A 24,170-nucleotide genomic window follows, 5' to 3' on the forward strand; every position below is an offset into this window, starting at 1 on the left:
CCAACACCATCTCCCCTGCCCACCACCACCTCCACCAGTGAAATGCCAGGAGCACCAGGTCCAAGGTCTTTCCCACCCTAGGCACAGGCCTGGAATCAGTTACTTTATTTTGGCTTTCTATTTCCTCCTTCCAAATTCTCCTGCCTCTCTTTCTTCCTTCAATTTGTCTTTCATATTGCAGACAGATTTTTCTAAAATGCAAATGTAATCATCATAGCTCACTTGAAACCCCATCATGGTTTCATATTGCACTTAGGATAATGTCCAAACTCCTACAAGAATCTATTGCTACCAACTTGTCTTTCCAACCTCATCTGTTACTCACACCCTTCCCCACCCCACATATATCCCCTTTAAATGAATATAAATTACTTGCTATTCTTTCTTTCTTTTTTTTTTTTTTTGAGACAGAGTCTCGCTCTGTCACCCCGGCTGGAGTGCAGTGGTGCGATCTCAGCTCACTTCAAGCTCCACCTCCCGTGTTCACACCATTCTCCTGCCTCAGCCTCCTGAGTAGCTGGGACTACAGCCGCCCGCCACCAGGCCTGGCTAATTTTTTGTATTTTTAGTAGAGACGGGGTTTCACTGTGTTAGCCAGGATGGTCTCGATCTCCTGACCTCGTGATCCGCCCGCCTCGGCCTCCTAAAGTGCTGGGATTACAGGCGTGAGCCACCGCGCCCGGCCTACTTGCTATTCTTTATTGATGAAGCCTTGCTGAGTGACTGAGAGTCCCACTGGATTTTGCTTACCAGCTAAATGAGCCCCTCTCCTTCCCAGGCTCTCTATTCTACAAGCTCAGATCAAGTTTCTCTTCTCAGGGAAGCCTTCATGGACCTTCTCAGGCCTCAGCGGCTGCTGTCAATGCCAGCTTCCTCCACTTGAACAAAACTACAGAGCTCTTTGCACTTTTAATTTTTTTCCTCTTCCCTGCTAGGTTAGCTGGCAGGAGTTAATAAACAATAAAATACAACTGGAGGGCTGAGAGGCAGGAACTACCGGGGCCTGTGGCAGACCAGACCTATGGCAGGGTCTGCCACCCTGTCTTTGTGCCAGGGGCAAGATAAGCCTAACTTTCCCCAAGCTCGATTTCCTCATCTCATCTGAAAACGATGAATAAAAATACCCAGCTCAGAGCTACTAAGAAAACTGAACCTAAAGTATGCAAAGTCCTGCTCCTAGCACTTAAATGTAAGCTACTCTTATTCTAGTTACACATAAAGTTACTTCCAAAAACCTTACGAAATTCCCCGAGCACTGTCCATGGTATGTGGTTTCCCGGTTGCTTATTGGGTGGTCCCGAGAGCCTTCCTTTTTTCCTTCCTGAGGCGTGCCAAGTCCCCTCTCCTCTTCTCTGGGTGGTGCTGACGCCTTCTTCCCAGGCTGCACCTTTGCTGGGCCGGAGGACGCCCTCGCAGCGGAGCGCCAGAGTCACCAGGCAACCTCCCCAGCTTTCACCCTCTAGCCCGGGCTCCCACCTCCGTCCTCGGACCCCTCGAGTCACGTTCTCCTACTAAGCAGTTGGGTCGCAGCGCCCCGCGCCGGTCTGACCCGGAATGCCTGCTGGCCGCGGTAGGCCGAGGACAGGCGGGGCTCTGCAGGTCCCCAACCCACGTGCTCCCGGCCTCCTCCGCAGGGCGCCGCCTTCCGGCTAGGCGCAACATGGACTACATTTCCCAGGGTGAACAGCGGCGGGGCCTAGACTCGGCGGGGGCCTGGGGTGGCGTGCCGCTCCACCGCCTGCTCAGGGGAGCGCGGGCTGGCGCGAGGACAGGGCTAAGGACCCGGAATGAGTTTCCGCGCAGTTCCGCTGGGCCGTGCCGGGCGGTGCCGGGCCGTGCGGAGCCAGAACTGGCGAGAGTGGGGGCCTGAGTTGCGGTGCCGGGGACAGGCGCTCGGGGCAGCCCGCGCCTTGCCGAGGTCCCTGCCCCGTCCCGGCCGGGCGGGCTTGTCTGTCAGTCACTGGGGCGGAGGCAGCGGCGGTAGCTGGGCTGTAGCCGGGCGGTGAGAACAGCGCGGGCCAGGCCGAACGGAAGGGACCTGCCACAGCCCCTCAACTCCACGGACTCTTCGCCCCAGACTCGCGGAGCTGCATCTCCGCGCTTCGTCGGACGCCTCCGTAACCACGAAGGGCTCTCTCCCCCGTGACCCTCCAGCCCCATGACCTCTTCATAGCACCCGAGAGCTCACCCAGGCGGGGGTGTTGTGGGTACAGGCCATCGACCTTGTGACCCCTCAAGAGCCAGGGACTCGGTTTCCCCGCAGGCCTCCCTCCCCAGTGACTCCCTCCACACAGATTCTGGGGACAGAGCTGTTACCTACCACTAGGATCCCCGCTTGAGAGCTCCTCATTGACGGCTCCCTCCTCGGAGTCCCCTTCATTGGGTCTCCTAAGAGCACCCCTTTTGGTCTCTGGCAAGCCTCCCACCCCCAAACGAGGTGGGGAGGCCTCGGCAGCCATGCCCGCCCTGGGCTCCCCCTCACCCCACCACTCCCTGGGCACCCAAGCCGGGGTCTAGCAGGGGGCCAGCAGCCAAGGGGCTGGGGCAGGAAACAGATCAGGGCCCACCTCCCTGCCAGGGAGGGAGCAAAGATGGAGCGGCGGGAGGAGCAGCCGGGGGCTGCAGGGGCTGGAGCAGCACCAGCCTTGGACTTCACTGTGGAGAACGTGGAGAAGGTATGAGGGCTCTGGGGTGGGCACTCCAGTGACAGAGCAGAAGTTCTGGGGACTGTCACTAATGGCAGAGCTCAGGCCTGGGCTGGGTGCCCGCTGGTATGGTGCCCCCAGAGCACCTGGCATTTGCTGTCTTTCTGGACAGGCAGTATTGCAGTGCCCTAATGGGCTATTTTTGTCTTTCCTTACAGGCAGGTCCCCTGTGGACAGATACTCTAGGGTCTTGGGATGGTCCCTTTAGGTGCTGTGACTTAGCCTCCCATCCAGACTGGCTATTTTCCAGCTCCATGGGAACTGCATGAGCAGTGCAGTAGGAAACTGGGAACCCAGGAGACCTGCAGCTCAGTCTCCTGGAATTATCCTGATGCCAAACCATCCTGAACCTGATTTTGTTGAGCCAAGGGCTCAGAAAATGATCTGGAACTAAAACAATCTGGGTTGTTTCGACTCTTTGGAGAAGGATCCTTCCTTTATTGGATGGAAGCCAGACCAGTCCTGAGCAGACAGGCCTGGGGCTGTCTCCCTTTGTTTTGTGCTGAGTCCAAGGGTCCTGGTCCAGCTGGGAGCCTTACAGGGCTCCTCCCTACTCACCTGCCCACATAGCTCCCTGCCATGGCCCTCCCAGGCTCCCCCACTGCCCAGCCCATCTTTCTGAACTGCCTCTTTAGTTCTTTTCTGTATCTGCTCCCTACAACCTGAAATGCAGGAATGCATACACCCTGGGATGAATGGGGAGATGGGGCTCCCTTACTTGAAAGCAGGGAATGATTGCAGATGCTCACTTGTTATCCTTAATCTCCATTTGCCGTAACAAACAATGAGGATGCATCTCTTCTGTCTGCTTTGGCATCCCTGAGGGGCCAAACAAGGGCCAATGGCCGTAACTGGCTGTCAGGGGTACACATAGAGCTAAGCCTACTTGGATGGAGCCTGATTAAGGATCAGGGTCCTGGCCACACTCTCCCACCCCTTGGAGCAGGGCAGTGTTGGCATGGTGGCGCACTGTTCCATGTGCTATTGGGAGATAAATATCACTGTTTTCTTACTTGATAAAGTCCCATTGGAATTGAGACCCTGGGGATTCTGCTGGTGGAGAGCACTAGGCGAGGTGTTTGCCAGGGCTGCAGCTATGGCCAAGGCTTCTCTGGATCAGTTGGTTGGACATGTGCCCTCTGAGGAGTGTTCTCACCCTCCCCTCCAGCATATCTGTGCCCCAGGGCTGCCTGGCAAATGTCTTAGTCCTGCTCTGATTTCACACTGGCTTTGGTGCCAGCATCTGGAGTGACCTAGGGATGATCCTGGGGGAGCTGAAAGGAGCTGTTGGAGTTGATGGGAGCAGCTGTGCCTGGGAGGGTCAAGTCCCCTCAAGCTGTTCCATGCCCTTCTCAGACTTAGCTTCATTCCTGCGAAGCTGTTCCTTCCACCTGGGCCTTGCCATCAAGTGCCTCCCCTTTGGGGAGATCAGCTTCCTCTTTTTTCGCTTTCCTGTGGAGATTCCCTCTCTGAACCCATAATGTTTTGCTATAAGGAGAAGAGGATATGGTAGAGCATGAGCAAGGTTCAGGCTCTCAAGATACCAGCAGGACCCCAGGCCCAGGAAACACTGCAGAGCCCTGAGCTCTCCCTGCTCAGCCCCCCAGTCAGGGAGAGGGAGCACCCTTGCAGGACCAAGTCACGCCTCTGTTCTGGGCTCTGGCAGGATCCAGAGTGGCCAGCACCTGCTCAGTCCTGTGCTGTCCTGCAGGCGCTGCACCAGCTCTACTATGACCCCAACATTGAGAACAAGAACCTGGCTCAGAAGTGGCTAATGCAGGCCCAGGTCTCCCCACAGGCCTGGCACTTCAGCTGGCAGCTACTGCAGCCTGACAAGGTACCAGAGATCCAGTACTTTGGGGCCAGTGCTCTTCACATCAAGATCTCTCGCTACTGGAGTGACATCCCCACTGACCAGTATGAAAGCCTAAAGGCACAGCTCTTCACCCAGATCACCCGCTTTGCCAGTGGCTCCAAGATTGTACTGACTCGGCTGTGCGTGGCACTGGCCTCACTGGCTCTCAGCATGATGCCTGACGCTTGGCCATGTGCTGTGGCAGATATGGTACGACTCTTCCAGGCTGAGGACTCACCAGTGGATGGCCAGGGCCGCTGCCTGGCCCTGCTAGAGCTACTGACCGTGCTGCCTGAGGAGTTCCAGACCAGCCGCCTACCCCAGTACCGCAAAGGGCTGGTGCGGACCAGCCTGGCGGTGGAATGTGGGGCTGTCTTCCCGCTGCTGGAACAACTGCTACAGCAGCCCAGCTCACCCAGCTGTGTGCGTCAGAAGGTGCTCAAGTGTTTCTCCAGCTGGGTGCAGCTGGAGGTGCCACTGCAGGACTGTGAGGCGCTCATTCAGGCTGCCTTCGCTGCTCTGCAGGACTCGGAGCTCTTCGACAGCAGTGTGGAGGCCATTGTGAATGCCATCTCACAGCCTGATGCCCAGAGGTGAGCTAGTCCCCACCCGCGCAGAAGACAGCCTCTTGGGCCAGCCACACATCCATCCATCCATCTGTTCAATGAACATTAATTGAATGTGTACTGATACCTGGTCCTATGCTGGAGATACAGCAAGGAACCAAAGAAGACATGGTCCCTGTCCTCATGGTTCAGACAGGGAGGCAGACATTAAACAACTAATTATCAGTTATTCAATTAAAATATTTGACTCTCTTTTCCTTCTCTCAACTAGTCACCAAGTCCTGGCTGTTCTCCTCATGACCACTTTGCGAATCTATTTTTTTTTCCATTTCCATTGCTACCACCTTAGTTGAAGCTGTCATCGTCTCTCTCCCCAGATTACTGTAGAGCTTGTCCTCACTCTTACACCTTTCATTGTTCCAGCAGCCAGAGTGATCTTTTGAAAATGGGGATCTAATCTTTCTGATCAGAAGCCTTCAGTGGCTTCTCAACGCTCTTAGGTTAAAGCTCAGAATCCTTAATGTGACTCATAAAGGTGCTGCGCAGTGTGGCCTCACCGGCCTCATCTCATGCTCCTCTCCTTGCTCTCTACACTCTCACACAGTTTCTTTAATTCCTTGAATGTCCCATGTTCCTTTCAGCCTCTGGCTCATCACATGTACTTGACACCTTGCCTCAGCTTAAACTTCATTTCCATAGGGAAGTCCTCAATGGATTCTTAAGGCTAAGTTTGATCTTCTCTCTTATATTACCTCAGAGCTCCCAGTATTTTTCCTTCTTAGCCCATAACATGATTTCTCTCACCTCTGTGAGGACAGGGACTCTGTCATTTTATTTTGTCACATTGTGCTTGGCACATAGTAGCATCTGATGTTTTTTGAATGGAGGAAAGTAGGAGTTGCCTGAGTTAGGAGGGGTGGGGATGGAAGGGATTGGGGGAGGAGGGTGGAGTGTTCTAGGCTTTAGGAACCACAGCAGCTGCAAAGACTTGTGGGCAGCATCATGATATATTCAAGGGCCCTAAAGAATTGAGTGTAGTGAAGTGTTTGTTTGGCAAATGTTCATTGAGCATGTCCTGTTTTGGGCCTTGTGCTGAGCTCTGGGAGCACAGAGACAAATCCTTTAGCTTCAGTCTCTCCGGGGCTCACAGTCTAGTGGACACATGAATGGCAAGTACAATCAACATGATGAATCCTCTGATGGAGAATGCAGGGGCCTTGAAGAACCCAGAGGAGGCTTTCACTGAGTCTGAGGGCTGTGAAAGGATTCCCAGAGGAAGTGACAACCCAGCTGTGTAAGAGTTAGCCAGATGGAAGTGATGGATAGGGAGGACATTCCAGACAGATGGAAGAGCCCAAGCAAGGGAAGGGTGAAAGCCCAGAGGGTCTGGTGATCTATAAATCATTAGGTGTGATTAGACAGCAGGATTTAAGGGCCAGAGTTGTAGAAGACCTGGGCCCAGATCATGCAGGACCTTGGCCAAGTTTAAGATTTTGATCTTCATCCTGAAGATGATATAAAGATATTAAAGGATTTTAAGCAGAGAAAATGGCCTACTGAGACTTTTGGTATGAGCTGGATTAGAAAAAGTGAGTTTGGAGGCCTTGACACTGACATTTCAGAGATGGGGCTTTGGGACCCTTGGCAGAATTGGAAGGGAAAACCATTGAAAGAGATTTCATGGAACAGTGGCTAACGACTCAAGCCTTGGCATTAGTCACATCTAAATTTGAATCCCAGATTGTTCACTTATTAGATTTGAATTCTTGGATAAGCCATTCCTAAGCCTCAGTTTCCTCGTCAATAAAATGGGGATGATCATATCAACCCCACAGAGTTGTAAAGGTTTAAATAGGATAATGTGCATAAGTCCTGCCCCTGGTGTTCGGTAAAGAGTATTTTGACTCCTTGAGTAATGGGAGTTCTTTTGTGGTCTCTGCTGGGGTTGGGATGGTCAGCAGCATGCGTTTGTACGTTTGGGTTATTCATACATTACATGTTTTAAAATGGGAACTGTGCGCCTATGTTCTTCCTTTATACTTTATGTGATGGTAATGGTAACTGTTAATGGTTAATGGTAACTGTTTGTTTATTTATTTGTTTATTTATTTATTTTGAGACAGAGTCTCACTCTGTCGCCCAGGCTGGGGTGCAGTGGCACAATCTCGGCTCACTGCAGCCTCCACCTCCCGAGTTCAAGCGATTCTCTTGCCTCAGCCTCCAGAGTAGCTGGGATTACAGGCGTGCATCACCACACCTGGCTAATTTTTGCATTTTTAGTAGAAACGGGTTTTTGCCATGTTGGCCAGGCTGGTCTTGAACTCCTGACCTCAGGTAATACACCTGCCTCGGCCTCCCAAAGTGCTGGGATTACAGGCATAAGCCACCATGCCTGGCCAACTGTTTATTTTTTAAAAGAGAAACATAGTTACTATTCAATGGATTAAGGCCGTTTACTTTTAGAATCCGTCGTAAGAAGTAGAACCGGAATCATGTGATAGAAAGTGGGCCTAATTGTTCAGTGGCTAAATTTGAAAAGGAGTTGGTTTCATATATATATATGTGTGTGTGTGTGTGTGTGTATATGTATATGCACACACACACGCACACATACACACATAGATAATGTGCTTAATGACTGCCTTTTAAAACTTTAAACAAAATATTGGGGTTGATTTTAAAAAATAAAAGATTGTTTCGGTATGAGGATTAAATAAGAGAATGTGAAGCTTTTAGCATGGTTCCTATGTACTCCGTAAACAGCAGTTGCCAGTATTTGGTTTCATTATTGTGTTGGCAGTTATTATGATACCTATCCCCCGGCTTCCCAGGCTTTCCAGCTTAAGGTAGATACCTAGTCCCAGATCAAGGCCTCTCTTGGCAGCCTGAAGCTCAAGTGCTGGGTGGGCTCCGAGAGTTGGTGACTAAGGGAAACAGATCAGGGCAAGTGTGTGGGTGATGTGAGGTGTCCTTGGATACACCCAAGTTTACCCGCCCAGCCAGTCTCAAGGGCTTTGGCAGGTAATTGATGCCCCTTCTCCTCTGAACGAATGAGCGAGCAAGGAGCCAGTGAGGTAACCCACAGCCTCCTTGGCGCCCATTGGCTGCAGCCTCTTGGTTGCTTAGCAACTCTCCCCATTTTCTCAGCTCTGCTCCTGAAGTGAAGCTCTAATTGCAGGTCTGGGTTGAGCTCCGTGTGAGCAGCAGCGAAGGAGTCCCAGCAGCCCTGCCTCGGCTACTTGAACTGACCGATTGGAGCCAGGCCTCTTGAACCCAGCCTCAGCTGTGGTCATAAAGACATCCTCCCTGTCTCCTTCCCCCAAACCTAGAAACCTCTGGGACCTCAGACTTGTTCTTCTGTCCACTCACAGGTTGCAGACACAGGTGCTCAGGTGGTAGGAAATCTATGCAAGAACTTCTTCCCATGGGTGAGCTGCATCCAACCCAGAATCTGAGCCTAGTCCTTGCTCTACCCAGTCTAGTTTCCCAGCTTTGGCTTGTGAAAGTCACCTTCAGTGGCTTTGACTCCTGGGTCATCCAGGCACGCCTTCCCCAGGTGTCCTGATATTGGCCCTCCCCTTGGCTAAGCTTGCACTCAAGTCACCCTTTTCTTGCTCCTCCACAGCTGCTGCTGCTTCCTGGCTCTCTCCTTTGAAATGTTGTTTTTTTTTTTTTCCCCAGAAATATGTTTTTAATGCTGGAAAACCTTTTCCTTGGGAGTTGGGGAGGGAGGGAAAGTGAATTAGGCAGGCTGTTGGGGGCTCCCATCAGTTAGGACTGGAGATATGGGCTGAGATGCACATAGATCCTTTGGGGGAAATCCTGGTTGGACCCTGAAAGAAAAGCAGACCTGTAGCAGTTTAAGGGGCAGTTTCAACCTGGATTCTGCTTCTAAGTTGTATGACCTTGAGTGATATGATACTCTGAGCCCTTTGAGGCTGTATTATCCTTGATTTGTTCTATTGTGAGGCTCAGATGAGACTGAGTATCTGCCATCTGCATAAACTTTGGCAGGTGAAGGAAGGAGCCTTAGAATACAGTGGAGATGCTATGGGGGTAGAGCGCTACCTCCTGCACCCATCTCAGTTGCTGAGGAGCTTGTGGGCCATAGCCTTGGCCCTGCCCCTTCTCTTTGTGCCAGAATCTGGCCTGAAAATGCCCATTGTCTGGTGGTGCAGCCCGTGTCAGGGTCAGGAGACTGAAGCTATCCCAGCTGTCTCCAGGCAGCGCCCCCTGGGGCTGTCTCTGGGCTGGGGATATCCTGGCATGGATGACTTTTCCTACCAGAATGGGGATGTGGAGAAGGAGGCCAATGTCCCTGGGCTGGTTGCCTCTTTTTGTCATTCTCATCCTCCCACCAAGGATATGAGGCTACTGCCTAGCAACCTGCTTGGGGCAAGTCCAGATAGAACTCCTTCTGGGATCCTCGGTCCCCCACTCCCTAAAATAGATTGCTATGGTGACACTATGATTGACAACAGAGGGGTCCCAAGCACCTGATCCCTACTGTTAGAGCGTGGCTTCCTCTGCTTAGTCTCATCTCCACAGACCAAGGTGCTGGAGAGGGATCCAGTGGGCTGAGCCAGGCTTCTCTCAGTCCCCTTTGTATACTGGGTTATCTGTCCTTCTCCTTTAGCGATCATTGTGTTTCAGGGCTCTGATCTGGACCCTCTTATTTTTTTTCTCATTCAACACATTCTCCCTGGGCAATTTTCATCTACTCCCATAGCTTCGATTACCAGCTGTTAGCTGATGACTCTCAAATCTATGGCTTTTGCTCTAACCTCTATGCTGGGTTTCGGGGTTTTATATCCAACTCTTTCTAGATGCTTCTGCCTGCATAACCTATCAGGTGTCTGTGAATCAACTTGTCTAAGACTGAGCTTATCACCTTCCACCTCCCGTTAAAGGCGTTGCTATTCCCCATTCCTCACTCCACAGGTCTCGGTAAATAGCTCCACCATCTACTTAGTTGTTTAGCCAGTGACCTGAGAGTTGCCTTTATTCTTCCCCTTCCTCATATCCAGTCAGTCGTCAAATCCTGTCTGTTTTGCCTCTTAGCTCTCTCTGAGTTCATTATCTACTTCTCTCCCTCCCTGCTGCCACCAGACTCCTCAAGAGTTGGGATTTGGTGGTAGAGAGTAGAGTGGATGTCAGGGATGGATGCTCTCATGAGCTGTTGCTGCCTTCCAAAATCTTTTTTTTTAAATCAGGGCTTCTGAGCCTGTGTTTACTCTTCTGTCTCCCACTCTTGTTCAGTCACCCCTGCCAGACTGTATTAGTTTCCTAGGGCTACCATAACAAAGTACCACAAACTAGGTGGCTTTAAAACCAAACAGAAATTCATTGTCTCACAATTGTGGAGGCTAGAAGTCTGAAATCAAGGTGTTGGCAAGGCTGAGCTCCTTCTGAAACCTGTAGGAGACTCCGTCCTTGCCTCTTCCTAGCTCTGTGGTTTGCTGGCAGTCTTCAGTGTTCTCTGGCTTCCAGCTGCATCGCTCCACTCTCTACTTTAGTCCTCATGTGGCATTCTCCCTGTATGTCTCTGTCTTCACATGGATGTCTTCTTATAAGGACACCAGTCATACTGGAGTTCAGGTCCATCCTACTCCAGTATAACCTCATCTGCAATTGTCTTATTTCCAAATAAGGCCACATTTTGAGGTACTGGGGATTAGGATTTTTTTTTTTTTTTTTTTTTTTTTTTTTTTTGAGACCGAGTCTTGCTCTGTCACCCAGGCTGGAGTGCAGTGGCTGGATCTCCGCTCACTGCAAGCTCCGCCTCCCGGGTTTACACCATTCTCCTGCCTCAGCCTCCCGAGTAGCTGGGACTACAGGCGCCCACCACCTCGCCCGGCTAGTTTTTTGTATTTTTTAGTAGAGACGGGGTTTCACCGGGTTAGCCAGGATGGTCTCGATCTCCTGACCTTGTGATCCGCCCGTCTCGGCCTCCCAAAGTGCTGGGATTACAGGCTTGAGCCACTGCGCCCGGCCGGGGATTAGGATTTATCAAAAAACATATCTTTTTTGTGGGGACATAATTTGACCCATGAGAGTCTGCCCTCTGGCGCCCCAAACTTCATGTTATCACCACATACAAAATATATTCACTTCATCTCAACATCCCCAAAAGTTGTAACCTAGCTGGATGTGGTGGCTCACACCTGTAATCTCAGCTACTCCGGAGGCTGAGCAGGAGGCTGTCTCTTGAGCTCAGGAGTTCGAGACCAGCCTGGGTAACATAACAGAACCCCATCTCAAAAAACAAAATCTTCACCCATTCTGGAATCAGCTCGCAGTCCAGCTGGAGAACACAATTCAACCCGTAATACTGACCTTCTCATACTTCCCTCTCAGAGTTCTGGGGGCCCTGACCTAAGGTTCTTCCCAACATGGGGAACATCAAATCTGCCATGTAGACCCTGACCCTTGTTTTGCTTAGGATTTGATAAGGGGAGGGGAGCTCTGAAGGAAGACAAGGAGATTATGCCTTTCTTTTAAAGCCAGTGTGGTGGTGAGCAGAGAGCTCTGATGGATTTTCTCACCTCATGCCTCTAGGTACGTGAACACGCTCCTGAAGCTCATCCCACTGGTGCTGGGTCTGCAGGAACAACTGCGGCAGGCAGTGCAGAATGGGGACATGGAGACCTCCCATGGCATCTGTCGCATCGCTGTGGCCCTGGGCGAGAACCACTCCCGGTAAGGGGTGGAGCAGCTGGGGGTGGGATAGTAGGGCCCTCTAAGAGGTGGGGTTATGGAAGTCCCTGGAGAGGTAGAATGACCTGACTGTGTCTCCTCCTCCCCAGGGCCTTGCTGGACCAAGTAGAGCACTGGCAGAGTTTCCTGGCACTTGTCAACATGATTATGTTCTGCACAGGCATCCCTGGCCACTATCCTGTCAATGAGACCACCAGCTCCCTAACCCTCACCTTCTGGTACACACTGCAGGTGTGTCTGTGTGACCTCCAGTAGGACTGGGCTGTGGTGGAAGAAAGTGGATCATGGGCTTCTATGGCTGCTGGTGAGGTGGCTAATTGTCTTCCCTGGCTCTCTCAGGATGATATTCTATCCTTTGAGGCAGAGAAGCAGGCTGTATACCAGCAGGTGTACCGGCCAGTCTACTTCCAGCTGGTGGATGTGCTTCTGCACAAGGCCCAGTTCCCTTCTGATGAGGAATATGGATTCTGGTCCTCAGACGAGAAGGAGCAGTTCCGAATTTACAGGTGATGGTAGCAGGCCAACTCCTCTAAAGTGGAGTCCAGAAATAATGAAGGCAATGAGGGAAGGGGCCCAAGGCCAGGCTTTCTGAATTTTGGGGCTCCTTTCTCTGTTTTCTAGGCATTGTTGCAGAGTTGTGGGGGTACTGGGGTAGGCTCCTGGGCTTGGGGGCAGGATCCAGGGTCAGGATCCAGGCAGTATAAAAGGCCTTCATCTGCTTCTCAGGGTGGACATCTCAGACACGCTCATGTATGTCTATGAGATGTTGGGGGCCGAGCTGCTCAGCAACCTCTATGACAAGCTGGGTCGTTTGCTCACCAGCTCAGAGGAGCCCTACTCCTGGCAGGTACCTCCCAAGCCTGATTCCCTCAGCCCTCCCAGACCTTTCACACCCTCCTCCTCATCCAAGCCAGTGGCACCCTCTTTCCCCAGCACACAGAGGCGCTCCTTTACGGCTTCCAATCCATCGCAGAGACCATTGACGTCAACTATTCTGATGTGGTGCCTGGGCTCATTGGCCTCATCCCACGGATCAGCATCAGCAACGTGCAGCTGGCAGACACTGTCATGTTCACCATTGGTGAGACCTGGCACAAACCCATGACCATATTCCCAGAGCCACAGCACCCCACCCCGGCCACAGCCAGCGTGCTGGATTCTATCCAGAATGGGAGAGCCATGTGCCTACACACAATCAGTGTTGTAACAAACTGACTGTCCTGGCAGGTCTAGGGGGTCCATCTGATGGCACACGGAGCTGAATTCAGTGAGGCTAGTTTACTGTCAGTGAAACAGCAGTACTGAGCCTCTGTTGAGTAACCCTTCCCTGCTTCTCAGCTGTAAGGCTCATGTTTGAGCATGCACATGCGTATGTCCTCTGAATGGAGCAGTGCTCTGTGCTAGGGCTGCAACTTGACCCTGCCAGGAACTCTGCTTGCCTCAGAGACATGGTACAAAGCCAGTCTGGCCTGCCTCAAAGATCCTTCTGTCTCCCTCCTTCCTCCAGGAGCTCTGTCTGAATGGCTGGCTGACCACCCCGTCATGATCAACAGTGTTCTGCCCCTGGTACTGCATGCCCTAGGCAATCCTGAGCTCTCTGTCTCTTCTGTGTCTACCCTCAAGAAGATCTGCCGAGAGTGCAAGTATGACCTGCCTCCCTATGCTGCCAACATTGTGGCTGTGTCCCAGGTATGCAGGGGCCCTGGATGGTGCTGAGCTTCAGAGCACACTCTGCACCGTGCTATACTACATTCCTTCTTTCTCCCCCCGCAGGATGTGCTGATGAAACAGATCCACAAGGTGAGGCTCAGAAGTTTCTAGAGGTCTCCTTGGGGGTCTTGTGGGAATCTCTTATCCCTGAAATCCTGTTTTTTGGCCTTCCCCTTCCTCTTACCCCTTATTCTCTGTGTTTTTCTTCTCCCAAGAGGCCCATTTTCCTTCTTACCCCACAACTAGATGTGGCCAGGACTGACCATCCATGTTCTGCCCCACAGACAAGCCAGTGCATGTGGCTGATGCAGGCGCTGGGCTTCCTGCTGTCAGCTCTTCAAGTGGAGGAGATTCTTAAGAACCTGCACTCGCTTATCTCACCCTATATCCAGCAACTGGAGAAGCTGGCAGAGGAGATAGTGAGTGAGCTCTGGGGGCCGAGAGCAGTACTGGTGCGCTGTGGCTGATGAGGGGTGAGGTTGGAGCTGGGCCTTAGAGCTGGGGCTCGTGATCTGGGGACCAAACTGGGGCTAGGAGATCTGGAGCTTGGTTTGCTTCTCTCTGCAGCCCAATCCCTCCAACAAGCTGGCCATTGTTCACATCTTGGGGCTTCTCTCCAACCTCTTCACCACATTGGACATCAGTCATCATGAGGATGATCATGAAGGCCCTGAGCTTCGGAAGCTGCCAGTGCCACAGGGACCCAACCCCGTGGGTGACATTGTCTTTGCCATCCCCCCACCCCCACCTGTGGGAATGTCATTGTCACTCTTCAATTCTGTGGGTAATGTTGTCATTGTTCTCCCTGCCCCGTGGGGGTGATATATTTGGTCCTCTGACTCCATGAATGACCTATAATTGCCTCACTCTGTAGGTAGCAATGTCATTATCTCACTCAACTTTATGTGTGATGTTGTCCTTGTCCCCAGCCCAATTAGGGTGGTGTCATTGAGATTCCTCAGCCTCATGAGGGACATTGACGTTATATCCTTCAACCCTTAAGTGATGTTATTATGGGCCCCTGTTCAACCTCCAGCTCTGTAGGGCCTTCTACTTCAACATTTACTGTCCCCTGTGAGCACTAAGGATGCTCATTACATCCTCTCATGTAGTAGTTCTGGCCTTCAAGTTGCTCCCAGTGTAGAGGAAATTCAAGTTGCTCAGATTGTCACAAAGCAGTGTGATAAGTCTTGTGATAAGCTTGGGCACAGGTTTTGGGGTGACCACTTACAAGCTGCTTGATCTGGGGCAAGCCTCAGCTTCCCATTAAAAACTGAGAACATTGAAATGTCTGGCTTACTCAATTCATAGAACTGTGCTGGATAGTAGATGTGGTCTTAAGTGAAGGTAGTTTGCATATTGTAAAGTTCTTTACAAAGACTGCTTTGGTTGCTGTTCCCAGAACTCCCTCCAGGATTTCTTCAGGAGACAAGGAAGCCATGGGCATCGTGGCCTCTTTGCTTAACTCCCCAACCCAGTTTCAGTTAGCCTCTTGGCTTTAGACCACACCTGGGCCACTGTCATCCCACAGAGCTGCTTCTTTACATGGTAGTCATCATCCTGCCTTTCCTCACCTCCCAGGACCTCAGTCTGCTCTCTACTCCTCCGTAAGCTGGGAGAGCAGCTTAAGCTTGCATCTGTGCATTCCTTGGGGCTCCCTACCTCAAGCCTATTTGGAGGAGATAGCATCTGCACTTCAGAGGCTAGTCCATAGCCTTGGTTTTACAGAGCAAAGATAGGGGGTGATTTATTTTTGAGTTTACAAAGTTTTTGTAACCTTATGAAGCACTTGTGATATCTCTGCTCTGCAGTTTGAGGCTTCCTTTGAGATGATCCCTAGAATTCAGGATATCCTCCTTTTTCATTCATGAGAGAGTTCAGCAAACCACTTCTTCCCCTAGGGGACCCATGCACTGGGTCTTCAGTGTGCATTCTGGGGTAATAGGTTTGAACTGCTCCCCTCCTCCCTGCTACCAAGTCCTTCTCAAGTGGGTCACAGTGATCGATAGCAGAAGCACTTCACTTCTTCCTGTGTCTTCAGGTGGTGGTGGTGCTGCAGCAGGTCTTCCAGCTCATCCAGAAGGTGCTGAGCAAATGGTTGAATGATGCCCAGGTTGTGGAGGTGAGCCCTGACCCTTGCCCTCTGCTCCCACAGTGACTGCCCAGAGGTGTAGCAGGGTAAGATGTTACTGCCACACTTCAGCTTACAAATGGTTTGGAGAAACAAGGGAGGTGAATCCTGCCCCATAGAGATAAGGAATCTTTTGGGAAGACATTTAGAACTCCCCAATATCATGAGAAGTGCTTAACGCAAGAACTATAATATTAGGGTCGAGTGACACTCAGGCAACTGTTTTAGCACCAGAGACCTGCCTTTGGTCCCTTTTCAGTTCAGGTTTTTGTTGCTGTTGCTGCTCCCTAAGAGGAAATGGTAGAGATGTAAGTAGCAGGAGTTAAGTTCTACAGTTACATCCTTTGCCCCTCAGTGAAGGGCCTTTGCCCCTGCCTTTCAGGGTAAGGGTCAGACTTGCTTACGTTCTTTAGTTTGCAGGGCCAGGCAAGGCTTATAGCTAAGGGCCCAATTTTAGGCCCCCTCGGTGCAGGGCTTTAGCGCTGTTCCAGCCAATCATGACCTGCTGACCGGGCCCCTTTGCTTTCTTCCCAAGGCGGTGTGCGCTATCTTTGAGAAGTCTGTTAAGACGCTGCTGGATGACTTTGCCCCCATGGTGCCACAGCTGTGTGAGATGCTGGGTCGGATGTACAGCACCATCCCCCAGGCCTCTGCTCTTGACCTCACTCGACAGGTGGGCCTTCTGGTTGGGGCAGAGCTCCTGACCCTGGGTGGGGGTGGGTCAGATGGCTGCTGTGGCTGGGGTCCCCACTTGCATTCCAGGGATATTGCTCTGTCCTGGTGAGACTGGGTCTCAGCTGAGCAGCATTCCCTGCTTTCTTGTAGCTGGTCCACATCTTTGCTCATGAGCCTGCCCACTTTCCCCCAATTGAGGCCCTCTTCCTGCTCGTCACCTCCGTCACACTCACTCTCTTCCAGCAAGGTAGGTCCTGACCAGGGTCTCTGCTGCTGCTGCCACTGCCACTGCCTCTGCTTCCCCAAATGGGGAGCCAAAGCTGCCCACTCTGTTCTTCTCTGTCCCCTGAGTCACACGTGGGACTTGATGGGAAACCTGTGAGATCAAGCACAGCACCTTACAAATAGTTGAAACCTTAGGTTGAAGTGGATAAGAGGGTGAATGATGTCTTCTGCTGGCCTGCTGGGCTCAGGGCCAGTCTGGATATGGAAGAAGGAGGTGGGGGTGGGAGGTGGGCAGAGGCTCTGAGGGACTTGGGGCACTAGGCTGGCTCCTTTACTTTGGGATATAATGAAAAGTGGAAAGAGCACAGGCTTTTGAAGTCAACTAGACCTAGATTCTAAGTTCATCACCACCAACTAGTTGTGTGTCCTTGGGCAAGTCACTTACCTTTGCTGGGCCTTCATTTCCATATCTGTGAAACGGAGATACCATACACTTGAAATGATTGTTTACAGGTGTTAAAGTCACATCTTCTGGGCCCCTGGCTCGGGGGCTTTTGCACAGTGAAGTACTCAGAGACTGCTGGTTCCTTTCCCCGCATCAAGGCTTAGTCCTTTCTAGGCCTGAAGTCAAGTACCTTTGGCTGTGGTCCTAGCCCTCCATTCACTGTGGCCCTTTGCCTGAGAGAGTTGGGAGCAGGGGCTTCATTCAGGCTTCTCGTGTTGTCTAATCCAGGCTTCCAATTTGGAGAAACAAAAACAAAACAAAAACAACACTGCTCAGCTAGCCTCATGAGCCTTGCCTGGATGCGTGGTCACAGGTTTGAGGCTCCCCAGGGTTCTCGGTTGGTGCCCAGAGTACTTGCAGCTCATATCCTCAGTGCTTGGTCTCATGATCCTGGCCTCTGTTTCTGTGGGCCATGGAGTAGGTCCAAACGGGAGAAAACTGAACCAGAAACCTGGTGTGGTCATTCTCAACTCCACCTCTCCCACTCCCTGTACCCAATCTGGGACAAGCCCCATTGATCCTGGCTCCTGATTCTCTCTCGGTCGGTCCACTTCTACCCACCTCTGTGGCCACTGCCTCAGTTTAGGGTCTCACCTGGATTATCAGCAACCTTCTAGTGGGTTTTCTGGACATCTCCCCTTCTCTCCAATCTGTTCTGCACACTGCAGCTATAATCTTCATGAAAACACAAATCTGAGCATTTGTCTTCCCAGGCTTAAAACCCTTTCGTTGTTCCCATTGCCCTCAGCTTATTGTTCCATTCCCACCCACATGACAAGGCTCTGTCATGCCTCTCCTGTCCTCTCCTGCCGATGTCCTCATGACTCCAACATTCCAGCCACACTGCCTCTTCCTTACCGTGTCCCATTTGATCCCTGTGCCTTGCTCCTCTGACTGGAATGTCCTATGCCCTTTACTGGGTGAACTCTCACTCCTTCATGCCTTACAAAGGAGGAAGACTGCATCACTTTTTAAAGTAATTTCTCTGAGGCAGAATTGGGTGCTTCTAACTGTACCGAAACTGTATCCCGTACACACTGCTGAAACAGCACCGATCACACACAATAATCAGCTTTCATGTCTGTCTCTCTTACTAGACTAAGCCCCTCAAGAGTAGGGTTGAGTTTCTTCTCTCTGCATCCCCAGTGCCCAGAATGAGGCCAGAATACAGCAGGCCACAGACGCTATTAAGTAAAGGAGAGGGAGGGCTCCCTGCCCTTGGAACCTTCTCGCTGTCTGGCCCACCTCTAGCAGGGTGGCTGCTGAATATCCAACCTGCAGGGTGCACATTGGGCCTCACTTTCTAGGACTTAAATAACTCAGAGTTCAGATACCAAAGGAGCAGTCTTTATTTACTGGTGACTCTTCATAGCCTAGAGAAGGAAGCAGGGCAGAGATTATCTGCTTTACAGATGGGGAAACTGAGCATTAGTGGCTTGCGCAAGATCACACAGCTACTTAGTGGTGTCTTAGGCAGATGGTTTTGCACCACATCCTCCTCAGAGTGGAGAAGCCTGGGTAGGAGCTCCAGGTGCATGCCATATTCTTGCCTCAGGAATCATCAGAACTGGAGGCAGAAGTGTCCAACATCATATTTGTTGGGCTTGTTGGTTGTCTCGCTGGACAGGATGGCTCCCATACCTGTTATGCCATCCCAATCTTAGCCATTCCTTCCTCGGGCTCTGCCTTCCCACTGGACCATGGGATGACACGTTGACTGCTTTCCCTGTTTCTTGGCATGTCCAGATGATGGGAACTAGTCCTCAGCCCTGAGCTTGGCTCTCTGCTGAGTCTGTGTCCATGTGGAGGAGCTTTGCTGGGGTGGGGCTCTTGTTTTTGGCCTTATGATGCTGTTTCCTCCTCTGGTTCCCTGCCAGTGACTTGCCAGGCCATCTCCAGAGCATGCTGGGCACTGCCATACCTAAGCAAGAGTCCTCTGGTTTAAGTGGACCAAATAGATTATTTTCCTTCGTCAGATCAAGAGCCCTAAGGCCATTGAAGTGAGGTGGCACTTACTCAGGCTCTGATGCCCTGGCCTTTCTAGGGCCCTCAGATAAACCACAAAAGGAGATACCAAGGACTGACCCCCCACCCCCACCTGCCATCCCGGCTCTCCTCTTCAATAACTGGCTGCTGGGAGGTATGTGCTAGGAGTGGTGTAGGGCTACCCCAACCTGCCAGAGGCCACAGTAAGTGTGATGGCCATTTCTTCAGCTATATGAAGTCCAGAATTGCTCAAGTACCAAGGGAACACGAGGGGATGGCCCGAGGAGGAGTGGGGAGTAGGCGGAAGGCCCCTTGGAGGGAGCTGGGGCAGGCCCGTCCTTCACTTTGCCGTCTCTTTCTGTTGGGCTTCTCCCAGTTCATGGTTTTTGTATGTTTTGTTTCTTTATCTTGCTTCCTGCTGCTCATGTGCCCCCACGCTGTCTCCCTGCAGGCTCTCAGTCCCACATAACTATATGAGGTTGAGTTGCTGTTTGTATAATTTTTTCTTAAGTTCCATCTTTATTATATTTTAGGGCCCAGGGATCATCCTGATATTGTTGATTCATTTATGCAACTCCTGGCACAGGTGTGTTTTAGTTTTATTCATTCACGTTCTGTTCTCTCTCTTTCTCTTTCTCTTATGTTGAAATTCAATTTAAGCCTATTTTTAGCTTTCTGTTGACAAATTTTTTTTCTGTTCAGTTGAATAGAGTTTCTTCATCTGTTTCCGTGGAAGTTGACAACCCAACATCCTCCTTTAGTGCCCCTATGCCTCAACTAGCTCAGTCTTCTACAAAGACCAGGGAGAGGCTGATCCCGAAAGGAGGGAGCTGGGCTGGCCTCCGGTGGGGAATGGGAAAGGGAGGGGGTGGTGACTGCGCCCAACAGCTTCTTGTTGCCCAAGAAGTTCACAGGTAGGGCTGGAGTTGAAGGGCCTGGGGTTCACTGTCCCCGTGCTCCTGCCGGGAACTGCCTGCCTCAGTGCCCCCAGCCTGCTCCTGAGAGGTAGGCTGGGAGCAGCTCCAAAGCGAGGGGCTGAAGAGGAATGTGCACTGTGGAGCCCAGAGTTGGGCTGTTGGAGAGGTTGAGCTGCTGCTGAGAGGTGGAGCGCAGGCTCCACGTTAGGATGTGTTTGCGTTTTGTATGTGTTTCAGTGTGTGAGACCTTATTTTGTATGTTTTGAGTTTGGTTTGGGAAGGGAACAGAAATCACCTGTAAGTAGTATGTGTATTGTGTTGGGTGCTGGGATGAATGTGTGCCTTGATATGTGCTGTATGTTGATGTGTTGTGTGTTTTGTGTTGTTTGTTGATGTGTTAGGCCTTGATGGATTTAGAGCATGGACATGTGTTGGAGGGGTGTGTGTGTTGGGTTGTGGGAGTGTGTATTATGAAGGATAGAAGTGTATGTTGAGGCATTGGTATGTCTGTATCAGAGTACGGTTTGGAGATGGATGTTGGGCTGTGGGGGCATGGAGTTAGTGATGGGGGCTTCTGTGTGTTAGGGGTTCCTAGCATGCAGACCCCCTAACCTGTGAGTTGGGGTAAATGGAGTGTTTCTTTGCTTTATCATTCCACAGATACTTATTGAATGTGTGATACATGCTCTACTTTGCTAGGTACTGAAGATATAATAGTGAGCAAAAGCAGGCACAGTTCTTGCTCTCCTGGAACTTACAAGTCTAGTTTCTGGGGGAGGGGGAGGGTGGGAGGAGGGAAGAACAGGGAGTGTTCTGGGCCTGGATGGATATGTGTGTGGGTGTTTTCAAGGATGTATCTTTGATGGGGAGGGTGTCTGAATGTGTATTTGTGGATGGGTATGTTGGAAGAGTGCACAGGGGGACTGTGGCAAGGCTGAGGGTGTAGGTGTGTGGACATGGTTTGGGGATGTGCAGGTGTGGTGTGTGACTGTAATGAGGGTGTGTTCCAGATGGGGAGAGCGTGTGTATGTTAGGGGTGTGACAGAGGTATGTAAGGAGGGCATTTCAAGTGATGGTGCATGTGGGGGTGTTTGCACATGAGTAAATATGGGGTAGAGGGGATGTGAGGGGCTGGAGGGTAGAGGTCTACGTGGTATGCACTGGGGGCATTGCTGGGGAGCAGCAGTGTTTGAGGATGGCTGGAGCTGTGCAGAGCATCTCCTGTGACCTGAGGATGTGCCAGTCATGTCCTGGTACCACTCGGGGCAGGCCATCTGTCCCCTTCACTTCATCTCTTCCCCCTCACCCACAGCAGCACTGACTCCTTGGTGGGTGTATGGCCGAAGAGGGCCTGGACACAGGGTACCCTGGGTGAAAGATGGGGCCGAGGCTCCAAGTCTCCTGCTGTACTTTTCCTCTTCTTGAGCAGGAGCTAGAGGGGGCCTCAGGAATACAGGAGGGACATGGGAGGAGGGCTGTTGGGCTGAGGGCTCCCTGTCTGGCTGCCATCTCTTCTTCCTGCTGCCCTGTTCACAAACCTGGGGTGCTTAAATCCCTCTGTGAATCAACATGAAGTCACTGCTGGCAACCTAGAGCCTGCGAGACATCTGGCCCTGATGGAGGGGAGAGGGAAAGGTGTCTGGAACCCAAACTTTCTGCATTATCCCCACCCCCAACCTCTCTCACATACACCCATGCATTCATGTACACATACATGTACATAGCATCCCTTGAGCTGTCCTCACCTGACCTACTGAACTCTGAGGTGGTCCAGGTCCCCCAGAGATGGCTGGGTAGCTGGTTTTGGCAGCCTCTACCTGTGAGGTGTGAAGTTGGGGGCTAGGGTGGCAGGTGAGTGGGGGGATGGTCCTTGGAGCTGGCTGGGGCTGGGCTTACCAGCTCCACCTCCTGCAGGCTCTGAAGCGGAAGCCAGATTTGTTCCTGTGTGAACGATTGGATGTCAAAGCTGTGTTCCAGTGTGGTAAGTGGGGCGAGACGGACGGGTGGGCCTGGGACTCCCCTAGGAGGATCCTTGAACTGATCTGCCTCTGCCTGTCCCACAGCTGTGCTGGCCCTGAAGTTCCCTGAGGCACCTACTGTCAAGGCCTCCTGTGGCTTCTTTGTGAGTCCCATGCTGAACCCTGACCCACTGCCACCCCAATGCCCTGCCCTGCCCAGGACTTCAGACAGTAGGGCTGGGGTGTACAGGTCTTGTCCTCAGGGAGAGCTGAGAAGGAGCTGGGCTGATGGGCCTCTCCATCCTCTGCAGACAGAGCTGCTGCCTCGGTGTGGGGAAGTAGAGTCTGTGGGAAAAGTGGTACAGGAAGACGGTCGTATGCTGCTCATAGCAGTGCTGGAGGTGAGATGGAGCAAAGGGGGGTTTGATGGGAGTGAGGGCCCCACACTGCTGAGGCAGCTGGCCTTCTGGGAGGCTTGAGCCTTTGGTTCCCTAAGCTCTCAGATTCTGTTTCTTCTTCAATTAAATGGCTAAAAGTTGTTACGATTGCTGTGGGTATCAGCTGGCTGTCAAAAAGCAGCGCTCACCATGATGTGGTTTGGCTTAGGAACTGTCCAGAGGGCCTGGGGCAGTTAGGCATTCTTGCTGCAGAAGGGGCAACGCACTGGTGTGCTGAGAACCCCTCTCCTTCAGGCCATTGGGGGCCAGGCCTCCCGCAGCCTCATGGACTGCTTTGCCGACATCCTGTTTGCCCTGAACAAGCACTGCTTCAGCCTCCTGAGCATGTGGATCAAGGAGGCCCTGCAGCCACCTGGTTTTCCCTCTGCCCGCCTCAGCCCTGAACAGAAGGATACCTTCAGCCAGCAGATCCTTCGGTGAGCAGAGCTGGGGTGGGCCTGGGCTCAGGCAGAGAGGGGGCAGTGGTGGTGGCTGGTGCTAACCTGCTCTCCCTTTTCTCCTTCAGCGAGCGAGTGAACAAGAGGCGGGTGAAGGAGATGGTGAAGGAGTTCACACTGCTGTGCCGGGGTCTCCATGGCACAGATTACACAGCTGACTACTGAGGGGTGCCCCCATCCCACCCACCCCTTCTCTTCACCCTTCCCTATCCCCAAAGAGTAAACCTGGACCCTCACTGCTGTCTCTGCCTCCTTTCTGCTGCCACCACCACCTAACTGAAAGCCTGGGTCCAGAAGGCCTTGGGGAAGGATGGGAGGATGCTTGGACCCAGGTCTGAGAGGGAATAGTAGGAACACCCTCTGGCTCCCAGGTTGGAAAAGATATTGCTGTAGCCAAGACACCTAGGCTGGAGCCCTTCAGAATACTGCCATTGCCCTTGGGGTGGGGTGGTTGCACTAGTGTCATCAACCCCATCATCCCCATTAAATTAGTCCCAACATGAATGTATGCACACATTTATTTAATCAACAGCGCTGATTACTAGGCCCCTAGCTCTGTCCTGCATTGTTCTGCCCTGAACAAAGGTTGATCTAGTCCATAGCTACCATGCCAACCTGGGAGAATGGTGAAGAAGTGAGGGAAGGCTTCATGGAGAAAGTTTTTGACAGGAATAGCAGGCTTCCTAGGTACAGGACTTGAGGCTTTGTGCTGCAAGTGGGATAGGGCTGGGTCCATTTGGGAGGGAAGAAATGGAGTGGGGTTTTGACTTCCAGGAGTGGTTTCTGGTGTGGAGTTACAGCATCGAACTTGCATACGGTTGAGGAGGGCTATAGAAAGAGACTGTGTGTGTGTGGCGGGGGTGGGGGGGTGGGGGTGGGGGTGACAGGGAGGTGAGGGAGAGAAGATCTCTCAACCGCAGAGGAGAAAAGAGGAAAGTAGGACCTAGTGTTGTCCATATGTTCACTGCTCTCCGCTTACACAGGACTTCCAGCACAGGATGGTCAGGGATCAGTCAGCACCAGGGACAGCTCCTGACCTGCTCTTGCTTTTTTCCCTTAGCAGTGTTGCCTCCCTTTCTGTCTCCTCAGCTATAGTTTCACCTAGGCTGCCTCTCAGGTACCCCAGGCTTCTCCTTAGTAAGATCTGAAGAGCAGGTCTGAGTTCTCCCCACTTTTATCCTTGAGCTTTCAATCTCCTTGTGGGTGATGGGGAATTGGTTACTCCCACATTCCTCCCACCTCTTCCCTGTTCAGTAGATCTGGGTTTGATGCTGATTGTGCCACTGAATTAGTGTCTTATTACACAGGCAGTCTCTTTGAACTTC

At 51.9% G+C, this 24,170-nt stretch overlaps 1 protein-coding gene across 2 annotated transcripts; it reads left to right on the plus strand.

The window, feature by feature from the left end:
* Window positions 1-1,790: 1,790 nt before the first annotated feature.
* On the plus strand, window positions 1,791-23,347 carry IPO13 (importin 13). 2 transcript variants are annotated; one of them, XM_010371897.2, is made up of 20 exons: window positions 1,791-2,675; window positions 4,417-5,153; window positions 11,685-11,825; window positions 11,933-12,074; window positions 12,183-12,349; window positions 12,570-12,690; window positions 12,777-12,924; window positions 13,351-13,532; window positions 13,617-13,643; window positions 13,838-13,972; window positions 14,121-14,264; window positions 15,595-15,675; window positions 16,220-16,357; window positions 16,510-16,606; window positions 19,609-19,661; window positions 21,907-21,973; window positions 22,056-22,114; window positions 22,262-22,351; window positions 22,643-22,824; window positions 22,914-23,347. In XM_010371897.2, the coding sequence occupies exons 1-20, from the start codon at window positions 2,592-2,594 to the stop codon at window positions 23,008-23,010; spliced, it is 2,892 nt and encodes a 963-aa protein (XP_010370199.1). In that variant the 5' UTR covers window positions 1,791-2,591; the 3' UTR covers window positions 23,011-23,347. The 2 variants fall into 2 exon arrangements, 1 of the variants encoding a protein (XP_010370199.1); XR_748926.2 differs by lacking the exon at window positions 19,609-19,661.
* The last annotated feature ends 823 nt before the right edge of the window (window positions 23,348-24,170 follow it).

This window comes from Rhinopithecus roxellana, chromosome 12 (genome assembly GCF_007565055.1).
Source record: "Rhinopithecus roxellana isolate Shanxi Qingling chromosome 12, ASM756505v1, whole genome shotgun sequence".
Taxonomy (NCBI): Eukaryota; Metazoa; Chordata; class Mammalia; order Primates; family Cercopithecidae; genus Rhinopithecus; species Rhinopithecus roxellana.